General features: G+C 41.3%; 1 protein-coding gene across 1 annotated transcript in view; it reads left to right on the top strand.

The window, feature by feature from the left end:
• TBC1D9 (TBC1 domain family member 9) overlaps positions 1-14,809 on the top strand; it is a 106,798-nt gene that overhangs the window by 46,496 nt on the left and 45,493 nt on the right. Inside the window, exon 3 of the mRNA XM_032463935.1 lies at positions 8,155-8,273. Coding sequence (XP_032319826.1) covers positions 8,155-8,273 — 119 coding nt within the window. The remainder of the gene's footprint in view (positions 1-8,154; positions 8,274-14,809) is intronic.

Genomic DNA, 14,809 nt, shown 5'->3' with positions numbered 1-14,809 from the left:
CCACTTGGAGCCAGGCAGGACCTAGTTTTTTGTTTGTTTGAATTAAAGTATAGTCAGTTAACAATGTGTTAACTTCTGGTGTACAGCATAGTGTTTCAGTTATACATATATGTATATTCCTTTTCATATTCTTTTTCATCATAGGCTATTACAAGTTATTGAATACAGTTCCCTGTGCTGTACTTTAGGATCTTGTTGTTTATCTATTTTATATATAATGGTTAGTATCAGCAAATCCTAAACTCCCAGTTTATCCTTCCACCCCCTCTCCCGTTCCCCTTCTAGTAACCTTGTTTGTTTTCTATGTCTGTGAGTCTGTTCCTGTTTTGTAAATAAGTTCATTTATATCATTTTTTTGGGCCCCACATAATAAGTGGTATTGTATGATATTTGTCTTTCTCTGTCTGGCTTACTTCACTTAGTATGAATTCAGGTCCATCCATGTTGCTGCAAATGACATTATTTCATTCTTTTTTATGGCCAAGTAGTATTTCATAGTGTGTGTGTGTGTGTGTGTGTATGTGTGTGTGTATGCCCGTATAGTAATCACCCAGCCCTTGGCAGTATGAAGCATATGGAAAGAAGAGGGGGTAAAAAGCAAGAGTTATTTGGTGAAACATTATTTTCATATGCTGCTTTTTTTATTATCTTCCTCTATCAGTCTGTATGCAGTTGGTTTGAAGAAATTGACTTTTTATGTTTCTTTGGCACTGAGACCTTTCATTGGGAAGGGGAGCCAAAACTCTGTCTGACAGATGACTCTTTCACTGCTACCCAAAATGAAGCCACTGTTCTCTTTGGCTGATATACTGTTGAGCCATCGATTCCAGCCTTCTGAGCTGCACTTTGTTCAGCGGTTTGCTCAGTGCTGTTTGCGCCGCTAAGAGCACAAAGGAAGCAGCACCGCGGGAACCGGCCCGACTGGCTTCGTTGCCCCAGTTATGCTCTGCCAGGTCGGCCTCCCTCCCACCAGTAACTGACTGTTTTACACCTGTGCCCCCACTAGGGCACTAAACAGCTGCAGGTGCTCCCCCAGCAGCTGGAGTTGTGGACTTGGTGCCCCAGAAGTAAGAGAGCCCAGTCCTCCGCCCTCCTCGACCTTCAGGGGGCCTGAGTAGAAGGCGGTGCATTTGGCTCCCCCCAGGAGAAGAACTAGAAGGTACGAACAGTAAGAAGGCCTATACAGCCTCATGAGAACGTGGACTCTTAGGAATGCAGAGAATTCCACGGACACTGCTTGAAGAGCTCTGGGACAGCAGAGGAGAAGAGTTACCATCAGAAAGATGTTGACGGTTCCCTCTGGATACATGGGACCTTCCAACAGGACTGATAATGGAAATGAGGTGGAGGGTATGTGCCTGATGGCCACCTCGCTGATAACATGGCCCTGAACCCTGCCCTGATTTCATTGCCCTCTGATTTCCTTTCCTTTTTCTTCACCGTCTTAGAATCTCATCTGGGCCTAGATGGTCATTCATTTTTGGAACTGAGAGATAGATTTGCCCTTCTTGTCCAGCACTCTGGTTTTGATAGGATGCAGAGGCACAGTGGACTGCCCAAGTTCACATGGCTGGCTACAGCTAGTTAAGTAGAGCTGAGATCAAGGTCCCAGGCCACCCCTGCTCCCCGCCCAGTCCTTTTTCAGTGGCATCACACTGGCTTTTATGATTAAACATTCTTTTAGTCAGAAGCTGGTAAGACCCAGAGTTTAATTAAAGATTGCCAGTTGTTGCTGCTTCTGCTGTTTATTTACACTAGATGCAAAATGTTGGGTAATTTAGTTGCCTTCCACATGAGACACACGTAATGTGGAAGTTGGTCAGTTTTTTTTCATCCTTTCTTGGTCTGTATACCTCAGGAACTATTCCTGTTTTGTTGGGAACCTAGCAGCTTAAAAAAAAAAAAACTTGGCTTTTTTTTCAGTAAGCAAAACATGTTCATTGCAGGAAATTAGAAAATATAGTTAAGCAAAGAGAATAAAATATTTAAGACAGTAATAACACTTTAAAAATCTTTACCTTCCAGACTTTACATATATGTGTATGTCTGTGTGTCTGTACATACACATATATATGTATTTGTGTGTGTATGCATATATGTGTATAGACTTTCTATGTCAATAAAATGTATGCCTATAATGTCAGTTTTAATAGGTAAATAGTATTTTATTGTGTATCAAATGTAATTTATCTAACTATTCAGAAAATCTAGGGTTTTTCTCTCTAATATTAACTGAATTTTGAAAAACCATAGTGATTATCCTCTGAATAAAATATTTCCACATTCCTTTAATTATCACCTTAGGGTAAATTTATAGGAGTACATATGCTGAGTCCAAGAATATGCATGTATGTAAGGCTTTTAGGATCATGAGCCTGTTTGTCCTCCAGAAATAGAGCCATTTATGTTCTGCCCGTCAGAGTTGGTGAGGACCTTGGCATTTTAAGTAAAATAAGCAAACTGACAACACCAACCACTAATTCTTACTGCTAAGTCTGGATGAGTTACCTGGGCCTCTCTTTTCTCAGAGTGATTATAAAGCTATGAACGTACTGTTATGACCTGTAAGAGATCACAAGCAGAGCTATGTAAGCAGCTTATAATAGTTGCACAAAGAGTTGTTCTAGGCCTGCTTTACTTCAATTGTACGTACACTTTGCAATCCAAATGTAACAGTGTCAGGGCCGGAGAGATCTGCGCTGAATGTATGATGATGAGACAACAGTTAAGCAGCCAGTTTCTTAGTGCTCTGACATCAGAAGTTAGAAGTATCTTCTGCATCACATTTCAAGAAGAGACGTTTGTGTTCTGTTACTTGTGGCGGTCATAGCAAAAGTTACTGTTTGTTTAGTGCTTTGTATATTCTAGACCTGTGCTAAGGACTTTACATGTATTGTCTTCCTTAATCTCCAGCACAAACCAACGTGGTAGGTGTTGCTACCTACATTTACGGATGAGGAATCTGAAACACAGTGAGGTTAAGTCACTTTTCCATGGTCACAAAGCTAATATGTGGCGTGGTAGGGATTTGAAACCATGTGTACTCTTTTGACATCCAAGTCTGTGGTCTGAACCATTAAGTGATGTTGTCTCCCTGATAATCAGGCTCCTTATTACTTCATATCATGTATCCCCCAGGTGTACTTAACCGCACTTCTAAAATAGGTCAGGGGGTGGAAGTGTAGCAACGAACAGCATACATTTTGGAGACAGAAGAGTCTGAATTTGATTTCATAGAATGTGAAAACTTCAGTTTCCTCATAAACAAGAGGACTGTAATTGGCCTGCTTATAGGATTGCTGTGAGAATCCGTGTCTGTAGTTAAGCGTGGCTCCGGGCCCCGGTGAGCACAAGTAAGTCATGGAAAACATTATCATTATCACTATTTAACCTGTTTATAGTTTTCGCTTTAATTGGATGTGGATTTTTAAAATGTAAATCTCCCTTTTGTTTCTAAACTGTTCAAATCACCACATTATTTTGGGTTGTATCTCTTGCCCTCTCTAAATATGAGTTTGTCATTTTTCTGGATGTAGAGAGTACAGTGGTGGCCTTGTAAATACTACAGGGGACAGTAAGTGTCACTCCAGTGTGTTGGGTATTACTCTCACCTTTACAGATAAAAGTATTTAAATTTTGGTATTTAAAATCCAAAATTATCATCTCTGTGAATAAGACTGTGTTTGGATAAGGCCGTAAAAAAGATGATTCCTTCTATTTAAGTAGCTTCAAGTGCTGTTCATTTGAGGACTAGATCACCTTTGGGATCCAAGCATCCTGTTCTGATATCTGAAAATACTAGGTTAGCTGCTTTTTAATCTCTGGGATGTCTGGTGGATTTGTTTTGCTTAGTTTTGTTTTCTGCTGTCGTGAGTGGTTATTGTTTTTGCACATACACACAGATATATACCTACACGTATGCGTGCACACAAGCTCCATCAGTGGGGATTTACCATTTTAGATATTCTCCAATTCATGTTTTTAAATCAGGCCCACAGCTCCAGAACCAAACTGTATTACTAATTATGCATCGCAAAGAAATATCCACCGAATATCTGTCAGTGGGGAACCTAAGGCTTTGTTCCTAATCCTCAGAGGCCAGATACAATAGAATCAATTTGTGGGTCCACCTTAATGCTGCTTCCTTTTAGTTTCAAGTAGATTTCTTGTGCTTTAAGGTACATCTCAAACTAGATGAGAGATTAGACTAGGCTGATTTAGTATTTTCCACATCTTAGCGAGGAGTATTTAAACTTTGCCCAGATATATGCACAGAGCCTGTGGCTGGTATTCTAAAAACAAAACATAACACTGCAAATGATAAAGATTCTCATTTTTCCAAAATTAATTTCTCTATAATCTTAAGCCCATGAAGTGTTGATCCAGTTTTGACCATGGTGGAAAACTTTACCTTGGATTTCCTGAAGGAGTCTCATACCCGACACAGCTTTCTTTGTTGTTCTGGCTGATTGCACAGTCAGGTCAGCTTGTTTTTCCTGCTGTATCTCTGTAAATGCAGCCTTTCCAGAAAGTTGACTGCCAAGCCCTTCCTTTCTCTTCTGAGTGCCCAGCATATTTTGCTCAAACTGTTGGGTAAATAGACCTGCCTCTTTTCAGAAGTCATGGCAAAACAGTCTCATGTTATCTCAGTTTGCACAATAGCAAAAGGAACGTTCCAAGCTCTTAAATATTGCAGCCCTTGTAATTACTTTCTTGAGAAATGAAAGAGGCATTTATACGGAACATTAAGGATTCCAACATGTTTCTTCTGGAGTCTTACTGGTTCTTAAAGAGTGGGTTGGCAGAAGTGACAGTTGCTCTCAAACTGTTAGCAGGATATTTGCTCCGTGGACCTGACGTTTGTTCTGGGATGAGAAGTGGACACCTGCTCCTAGAGATCATTTTTACTAGATCAGCGTCTTCAGAATGTGTCTGGTCTGCGGGGGAGGGACTCCAGCCCTGCCTTATAGGTATCCTCATACTTCCAGAGCCTGGAGCCTTGAGTACCATCCTCATTTATTCTTTGTGTATTAAGGAAAGTGTTCAGAGAATATGGTGCATTTGCACAGTAAATAGAAATGTAAAAGGTACATTTACATCACTCCCCCGACAAGTGTCTGTTGGGTATAGATAGGAATCCATAGTTAATTCCTGAAGCTACCATTGGCTGTTGGCATATGTGACTTTTTCTTTCCTCAGTGATGGTGATAATGGTACACAAATTTCTTTGTTATCTACAGCCCAGTCTTCTGGAACTTTAGAACCTTAGGTCTGGATAGAGGCAGAAGAAACCTCAGACACCTCTTTGGTGGTATACAAGCAGGCCTCAGGCACCAAGCGGTCTGAAAGAGCTGGAGAACTAAAGATACTGAGATTTGCCATCTCGCACCTTTCCTGTGCATGGGAGCTGTGAGTGGCTGGAGATAACTCCAGAGAGCCAGCCTTTTCACGTGACACTGACAAGCCTGGGAGAAGCAACAGGAGATGCAGGACAGCAGAGAAGCAGCTCAAGCAGCAGGAGTTGGGGTGGGGGCAGAGGGGGTAATCGCAGACAGGAACTTGGGGATTTACATCCTGGGCAGCAAGAAGTAGAGAAAAGAGCTGGCAGTGAGCATGGTGGCAGGTGCTGGCAGGTGGAGATTGTGGACATGATGGACAGCAGGACAGGGTGATGAGCAGGAGGTCCTGGGGCAGCAGAGAAGCCAACAGGTGGGGAAACAATGTGGCGAGTAAACTGAAGTTCAATACAGGAGTGCTCCAGATGGCTACTTGATGACAGGGATCCACCCCGTAGACTTTCATGGTATGCCCATGAAAATCAGAGGTCTGAGTGAATGTTTGTTGAATGAGTGCATGTGCACACACACCATTTCCACAATGGCTGTGTGGCAGGATGGGAGGATGTACCCGTATGAATATGCACATAGAGAAAACTGAAGGTAGCACCTGCAAAGGTGGAGGCACACCTGGTCTGCCCTGGGGCTTGTTATCCTGGACTTTTTTGTCCAAGATGACCGAGGAACGGTGAGGTTGAAGTGAGGTTGGATTCCAAGACCGGAGTAACAGGGACTCTAAGGTCAAGTACCTGGTGTGACCACCTGGAAAAGGGCAGTGCATGGAGGAATACCAGTCAGCAGCCAGACTGCCCAGCTGAGCTAAGAGACGTGTGCAGACCGGCCTGTGGAAGGCACATCTGGGATCAGTGCAGGCAGGGCTGGAGGAGAGGCAGAATCAGGCTGGGAACTGTGCCCGGCGGGTCTGCAGAATCTCTGCCATCCTGCGGGTCCCTGGAGTGCCTCCATCCTCAGGTGCGAACCTCTCACAGGGCCAGCAGGCACAGATGGGACAGTGGGGTGCAGGGCATGTGGCCAGCATTCACGCTGGACTGAGCTCTATCTGTAACGCACAGCCAGTCACAGCTGGGGATGGGGGGTGACCTGTTTACAGACAAGGAAGGGCGCAGTATGTTTTAGAAAATTTTCCAATGCCAACTTAAAATTTTTATGCCTAAAATGTTTGAACACTCCTGGCAAACTCCAGAGTGACTCATTCCCTAAATATTCCAAATGGTCATTGTACTTTGCATCTGAAAAGTGGTTTCTACTTTCGAGAGTGTATCTGTAGACATTATTCCTTGTGATTTTTACTAAATTGCTCTGAGATGAGTCAGGGTTTTGTTTTGTTCTTTTGTCTCCATTTTACACGTAAAGAGTTTGAGACAGAGAGAGATGAGGCAAACTGTCTAAAGGCACCCACCAGGCTGGTGGCAGGGACGGAGGGGGACCCAGGTATCCTGAGTTCTAGCTCTTGCCGTGACAGCACAGTAGAGTCATGGCTTTCACACACGATTGACTGCAGCCCAGGATGAGTGAGCTGCAGAAGCTGCAGGAAGAACTCCAGACAGTCTCCTCTTACTTGTTCTTGCAGGGCTGCCTCTCCACTCGGAAATTTGCTCTTCGTCCTCTGCATAAGCATAAAGTCAAAGAAAATGAACGTTGAGTTTGGTTTTGTTCTTCCTTTCCTCGAACAGTGGATCTGAAACTCCTCAAGCCTGCCTCTCCTTTTCTAAGAAATTTTAGTTCTGTTCCTCACAGTTCTGAGTACAATTCTGGATACATTTGTATCTCCTACCTTTCCTGGCCAGGAATCAGAGTGAGATGCTGAGAGACCTTGAATTACTGGTGGCAGAGAAGAGAGAAGCTATTTTTAAGAAATCAATAAAAAAGATAACTTGGAAATCTAAGGAGGAGCATGAAGGGGTGAATCAAGGGAATCACAGAATCACTCTTTAATTCTGGAATGAGTGGTGCCCACAGTTTACATCTGTGAGATATATGTATGATTTCTGACTAAGTGTTCTTCTGCAAGATCATTAACCTTCCCAGGGCAAGAAAAGAAAAGAGGAAAGGAATTTATTCCAGTGCCTTGACAACCACATCGTGAGAGCATCCCTATTATGCCCTGCAGTTGTGAGCAGAAGCAGGGTTCCGGGTTACATATGCTGCAAGGCTAAGGTTGCTTAAATCTAGAGGTTGCCAGGAGAGGTGACTATGCTTCTTGTATCTGACTGAAGTGTAGTGGCCGGGATGGAGGCTGTGAGGATGACCTCATCCCGTTGCGTTTCAGGGCAGCTGTGCTGGTGAGAGCCGGGCTGCTCTTCCCTCGCTGTAGTCCATTTTCACATCTCATTCATAATTGAAGGGAGTGAGGATAATTTTTTGCCCATTATAGGAGGTGGTTACATCAGCTCTCCAGGGGCATACCAAAGCTCTGTATTGTTGCAACTTAACAACTGTAACCTAGTCTCCAACAAGATCTACATGCCAGTCCTAGGAGGGAGAAAAGAGGATAGGGCTAAACTCCCAATCCAGAAAAGCGAACGGGAGAAACATTGCTGCCTTCTACTCTGGAAGATTGTCCTGAAAACTTTCTGGACTTACCTGATCAGATGTGACCATAACACAATACTTACTCTCAGGTTTCCACATCCTTGAGCATTTCTGTGTGTCTCCCCTAGAGAAGAGAAAGCATTTAAAGGCAGAGCTGGTGGGAACAGTAGTTCTCTTTAAAGGCACTGCATATGGATGAAGTTAACCATGATTTTTAAAGTGTCTTTTAAATTCTGACTTCTGTTATCATTTTACATTCGAATAGGTGGTTCCAGAAAAGAAATCACCGAACACTGGGAATGGCTCGAGCAAAATCTGCTGCAGACACTCTCCATCTTTGAAAATGAGAATGATATCAACACATTTGTGAGAGGAAAAATACAGGTAGTGGTTTATTTTATTATATTATTATTTTTTTTATTGATGTCTGATTGACTATAGCACTAGTTAGTTCTAGGTGTACAACTTAGTGATTTGCTCTTTCTAGAGTAGTGGAGTTTTTTTTTTTTTAACCTTCCACTGGGAATAACTCCAAACTTACAGAAAATTTGCAAAAATAAGAATTGTATAAAACACACCTGTAGACCCTTTACCCATATTCCCTGTTGTTAACAATTTACCCCATTTACTTTACCATTTGTGTGCTCAGTTACTCTATTTTATAGGAAATTCCCCCTAAATACTTCAGTGTGTATTTTGAAGAATTAGGACTATTCTATTAAATAACAACACTATCACCAGTGGTAAATTTAATACTAATACTGTAATAGTTGGCGCATTTTCTGATTTTGTTAATTGACCCAATAATGTCATTTATAACATTTTTTTTTTCCACTCCAGTGCAAGAGCCAGTCTAGGAAGCTATTGGATTAGTTTTCATCTCTTTTGTCTCCTTCGATCTGGATCATTTCAATAGTCTATCTTTTATGACATTGATACTTCTCAGTGTATAGTTCTGTTTTTTTTAATGGGACACTTTTCCTTTGGGACTTTATTAGATGTCTCTGGAAGATTTGCTTCAGATTATGCATTCTTGGATGGGACATCATAAGCGATCTTGTGTCCTTTTCAGAGTATCATTTCTGGAGGCACCTGACACCCATCTGCCACCCACTGGTGATAAAAACCCAGCAAGGTGCTAGCCAGTTTCTCCACTGTAGAGTTACTAATTTCACTTTTGCAATTTTCTGTAGGAAGACACTTTAAGGCTACCCAAATATCCTGCTCTTCATCAAAATCTCCCCCTTGATTTAGCATCCATCAGTGATTTTTTGGTGGAGCCAGTCTTTGCTCTTACGGTTTACAGTATGATGACTCTCCAATTCCACTACCACTGAGCTATATCCCTCCCCCTCTTCATTCTTTTTTAAGCTGCATACTATGTGTGTGAACCATAGATAATCCAGCTACTCTTCTATTCTGTGACATTTATGTAGTTTCCAATATTTTGCAATTATAAATGATGTTCCATATGTACGTTTTCATGCATATGCACTTGTGTATGGTTGGGGCTGTATCTTTAAGATACACTGGTAGAAATGGGGTTGCCAGGTCAAAGGGTAAATGCATGTATGGTTTGGCTGAATACTGCCAGTTTCGCCTCCCCATTTTACATTCCCACGAGCATGTATGGGAGTGCCTGTTTGCCCACAGCCTCGCCAACAAGGTAGATTATCAAGCTTTCGAGTTTTTACCAGTCTGAAGGGGAGAGATATTTTAGTACTGTTTCCATTTGTATCATCTTATTTATGACTGAAGTTGAACATCTTTTCATGTGTTTAAGGGCCATTTTTACACCCTGTCTGTAGACTGTTCATGTCTTTTGCCTCTTGTTCTGTGAGACTTTTGGTCTTATTTTTCCTTAATTTTTAAAAGCTCTTTTTAATAAAAAAGGCCATTAGCCCTTTATCAGTTATATGTGTTTGTTGTTTTTCTTTTGACTTTGCTCACAATAGTTTTCACCAAACTTAAAATTTTTTATTTAGTCAAAATCAGCCAGTTCTTTCTGTTACAGCACCTGGTTTTTTCAGTTATAGTTAGAAGCCCTTCTTTAAACCCGGGTTAAGGAGGAATTCTAGGAAGTGACCTGACAGTGTTTCTCATTAAAATTCCAGAGTGGCCAGTTTGTATTTTATTTCTTCTTCTTTGCTGAACTTCTACATGTATATGTAGTGATTTTGATGTGCTTGTGGAGGGAGGCAAGCTCCAGGTCCTCCTCCTCCACCAGCTTGAGCTGCCCTCACATGTAGTAATTTTATGATTGAAAAGAAGAAAAGTATAAATGGATTTTCACTGCTCTTTGGATTCTGATGTTTTTGAAGGGGAATTTTAACTGGACCACATAGAATTAGTGAGGACCGAGGAGTACCACAGCAGGTGCAATGATACAGCCCCTTCCTTTATTCAACCCCTTACCTTTCAAAATGAGCAGTCTATCAATGCTTTAAAATTGGCGATTTAAGCTTCTGCTCCATCCTTACTAAAGAGATGATTAGAAGAGTAGTGAAGAAGATAAAAAAAATTGAGAGAGGGGAAAACCTTGGAAAGGATCAGTCAAGCTAGGAAAAATGGCAGCTTCTGAGTAAAAAAATTATTCTTAACTAAATTAAAGAAGTATACTTAATGACAGACAGCTGTTTGGCAAATAGTTTACTGACCCACCAGACTGAATTCTGATCCTGCTGGAAAAAGAATCTATCTTTATTCTTCTGGCTTTTTACTGGTAGTAAAGAAAAGAATAACATGTTTTCCTTGTTTAACTGGTAGTTGAATATAGAACTTAGGTATAATAGATGACTTTTTTCTTTTTGGAACGTTTTGTATTTGAAAGTTAATAAAACAACATGCAAAAAAAATTCTTGAATCATTGAGAGTTTTATTGATAAAATTAATCAGATTTGCTAACATCTTCCTGTGGTTTCTAAGTTCTGTATCTAAATTTCTGGGAAGTAGATGAATTTCTGGATTTCTGTAGATGAGGAGAGTCTGAGGAGGGGCTGGGCGAAAGGGGGCGGTGACTGGTGGGGGAACAGACGCAAAGCATCTTCTCTGTCCCTGAGCTACTACTGAGGTTCTCAGTTACCTTTTCATAGTCCTCCCTCAAATGTTGTCTTCTTTGGGAAATAGGTACAAATAAAGAGCTATAGGAAGACACTGAAGCTTCAAAGTGACAGTAGTTAGGAGAAATAAATAATAAAGCAAGGACAAATTATATCAAATAGCCATTCTTCTCACCATTTCCATTACACCAGAAGTGTCAGATTTAATTCCCCTGAAACCGATTATGAGGGAGGAATTGCTACTAATGCAGTTAAGTGTGAAAGAACATCATTCATGTGCAAATGAATGGTTTAAACATGCACAGATTGTCCAGTAATGAAGGGAACCAGCCTATTTGTTTGTGTTGAGATCTAATTAACTTTTATAAATTATAAATGAAATAATTAACTACAGAGGTGACCAGAATCCAAATACCATCAATAACTTTTGTTTGTTTCTTCCTAGATTTCTAATATGCATATTTATCATAACGGTAGTCTTGCTGTACATATAACTTTCTAGCATATCTTTCTTCTCTGGTATCTACTGTGTTGTTATATAACTTTTAGTTGTTACTGTAGTAACTGAATATTATCCCACAATTGACCTTACCATTCCTCTCTTTCTAGACGTCACCCCAGCTTTTAGACTCATGGGAGTCAGGCACAAACAATACTATAGTGAATCCTTTGGTGCAGCTTTTCCTATAATTTTTCACCCCCTTTTGGGATAGATTACAAAATGTTGGTTAATGGATTAAATAAGTTTAAGCACTTTTCGTGGACCTTAGTAGATATTGTCAGTCCATTAGAATCCTTGTGCAGTTTTCCCATTGCTTACTTTCAGCATTTCACTTGTTTAAATGGTTTTTCAAATTTAATAAGTAAAAAGACTGTGTCTTATTGCTTTAATTTTCTCTTTGATTATAATGTTGAACTTCTTTTTTCATGTCTCCTAAGTTAATTTTCCCCCGTTTGTGAATTACCTGTCAATGTCGTTTGGGTATTTAAATTTCTATTGGACAGCCTGAATATTTGGATTGTAGTAATTTCCCAAAGTTACGCGGAGCTGTTGCCTAGAACCGGGGTGACCTGTTTTATATTATGCAGAACCTTTAGAACATACAGGAAGGAGATAATTCCATCCCTTTGTTCCATCATCTGGTCCACCTGGCTAAAAGACTATGGTAAACTAAAAAGAGGTTCTGCATTCGGGACTCTCTCTTTTCCTGAAGGTAGAGACGCTGGGAGGGGGAATTTGGGGACTGTTATCCTTGCCATTGAAACCAGTTGGTAAGGCCTGGCCTGTTGATGTTAGTGTATTGGGCCCCAGAGTGTTTCAGAGTGATGTTTCTCACTTCTGTGTCTTCATTAATCTTCTCGTATTTAAAAACATTTTCTCTTTAAAAATTTCAATGAGCATTCTAGAGATTGTGGTACTTGTTCTTTAGAGAGCATAGTGTGAACCTAGTGTTTTCCCACTCAAGACATCTGGGCGTGATTCGGTTTGTTACATGTCTCTCCCTTCTAATAGTCTCCTTATTGTGACTTCAGGTAAGAGCCCAGCACAGTAGCCCGGGAGAAGAGCAGGCTGGCCTTGAGGGTCTCCAGGTTACTCTGAGTTGAGTGGCCATTGGGATTGTCTAGGGACCCAACTGCTACTTCTTATTAGTGGTTTTTTATTCAGTTCTTTTCATCTATTCATTCATTTATTTCTTCATTCATCCTTACATATTTTTTGATGGCCCTCTGAAGGCACTGATAACTTTGAAATGTCACATAGGCTGTAGGTGTATTTGCCAACGGGGAAAGGTTTTTCCATCCCTTCTCTCTCTGAACTGACTTCTTCTCCTCCCCGACTCAGAGGTCCAGTGGCCTCATGCTGCCTCCTGGCTGTCTACAGTTCCCTGCGCTACCAGAGCCTGCTCACCCCCAAAGCAGCCCAGCTCTAAAACGCGTCTCCCCTGGCCTCCACCAAAGTGGACATCTCTGTTCTCTCACGTGCTAGTATCAAAACTGACTAGAAAAAATAACCTTATCGCAGATGCTCTCAGGGAAGTGCATTGCCTCTTCCAGTGCCAGCCATTCAGCCCTCCCGAATGACAAAGGAACAGCAGTCGACAACTTGGTGCTTAATTTCCCAAGGATTGCAAGCTCTTAAACAATTTTAGATTTAGATATCTGTGACTCTGGAGAACAAAATAAAGACTAAGATATGGCCCCTTAAGAATGCATGCTAATTTGGAAAGACAACATACACTCTTTTAATAATCTTTTTATTAAATTTTAGGTGCTAGATATGGTGATTAAAAAATACTTGAGACATTATATTTGTCTTTGAAATGCATATTTAGTGGTAGAGGGACATATAAACAAAATACTTTCACCCGACGTATAAATTAAGAGAACATAGAGACGAGAATGCTAGTTCTTATTTAGTCCTGGGTTAGTTTCACAGTGAGTGTGATAGTTACACTGAACCTGGAAAGGTTGATGTGGGCAGATTGAGGAGAGGTTTTATGGCATAAGACGCAGATTGGACTTTTTCCTTCTTTCACTGATAGCGTACAGACATTTTTAAGGTGGAAATGGTACAGTGAAAATCTCTGTTTCAGAAAGTAGTCGTATAAAATATGTATTAGAGTGTGGAGAGACTCGTGAGGAGGTGCCGATTGGGAAGCCATTGCTGTAATTCCTGGACTGTGTAAAGGGGCCTAAGAGGTGGTTTCTCAATAGAAAATAGGTTGGAGACTTACGTTGGGGTTGTGTTTGCTGTTATGGTATTGTTTACAAGTTTGCTTTTTTACTAGAATTGAACAGTGATGGAGATGGCAGAAGTCTAAAGCCCTCACTCTCCTCCCTCCCACCATCACTTCTGATTACCACAACTGCCGGTGACCGGAGTGGAAAGCCTGGCAGTGAAAATAAAATTCAGGACATAATTTCAGTACATCAGGCCGAGAGAATCAACAGTACTTAAGATGAGGAAGGACAGTCATAGTTGGGAAAAGACTCGTAAGGAGGTGGGCGTTGGACCAGACACTGAGGTTAGGCGGGATTAGTGAAACAGACAACAGTTTGCTGCTAGTTTTTAGGCACACAGAATGGCAGGGCCCCAGGCAAGAAGGTGGCGCACAGATGACACATTCTGGCCCCGAGCGTGCCTCAGGCCGGCTGGGGCAGAGTAACTAACAGGGAATCTTGTCGAGTGTAGCACCATGAGAGAAAAGGTTGCAGTGCTGGTTGGATCAAAAGTGTGTCTGGTCTTCAATTTTGGACGTTATATGGTGGTAGTAGGGAAACACTCAGAATTTGATTAACAAGAATTTTCCATTTTAGGAAGATAAAATATAGAGAGCATCCAGGATATCCTGGAAGCCTGAGAGCCAGGAATTGTAGGTATGAGACAATTGCAATTTTCTGTCCTTGAAATACAGAGGACTCAGTCATGTCAAGGGGAACCCGGGAAGTTGCCCAGATTCACACAGAGCTGCAGTGACACTGTCAGGGTCCAAACCCAAGACTTCCATGCTCAAAAGTTCATGCTTTTCTCGTGCCACCTTGATATCAGAGGAAATGAAGATGAGGTGAGAAGGATTTGGTGATTACAAAGTCAAAGGTGGAATTCCACTGAGCATTTTCTATCCAGAGACATACACAGAAGCCAGTTTCCAGGGAGCTCTGGAGGAACTGGGTAACAATGAAATGGCCTCTCAAGCTTCTATAATGATTAAACAGATTAAGCCAGTCACTTGCTATGCATATATTTTGTTTCCTGTGCAACTGATCAAAAATCATGTATCTAATATAAGTTTTTGCTCTCACATTCACTCCTTTTCTGCTCAAATGATTGCTTGTTCCTTTTTGTTAGGTTCCCTGGTG

The sequence above is a fragment of the Camelus ferus genome, chromosome 2, assembly GCF_009834535.1.
Source record: "Camelus ferus isolate YT-003-E chromosome 2, BCGSAC_Cfer_1.0, whole genome shotgun sequence".
NCBI lineage: Eukaryota > Metazoa > Chordata > Mammalia > Artiodactyla > Camelidae > Camelus > Camelus ferus.
Note: the sequence above shows the minus strand (reverse complement) of the source record. Positions and strands in the feature narration are given on the sequence as shown.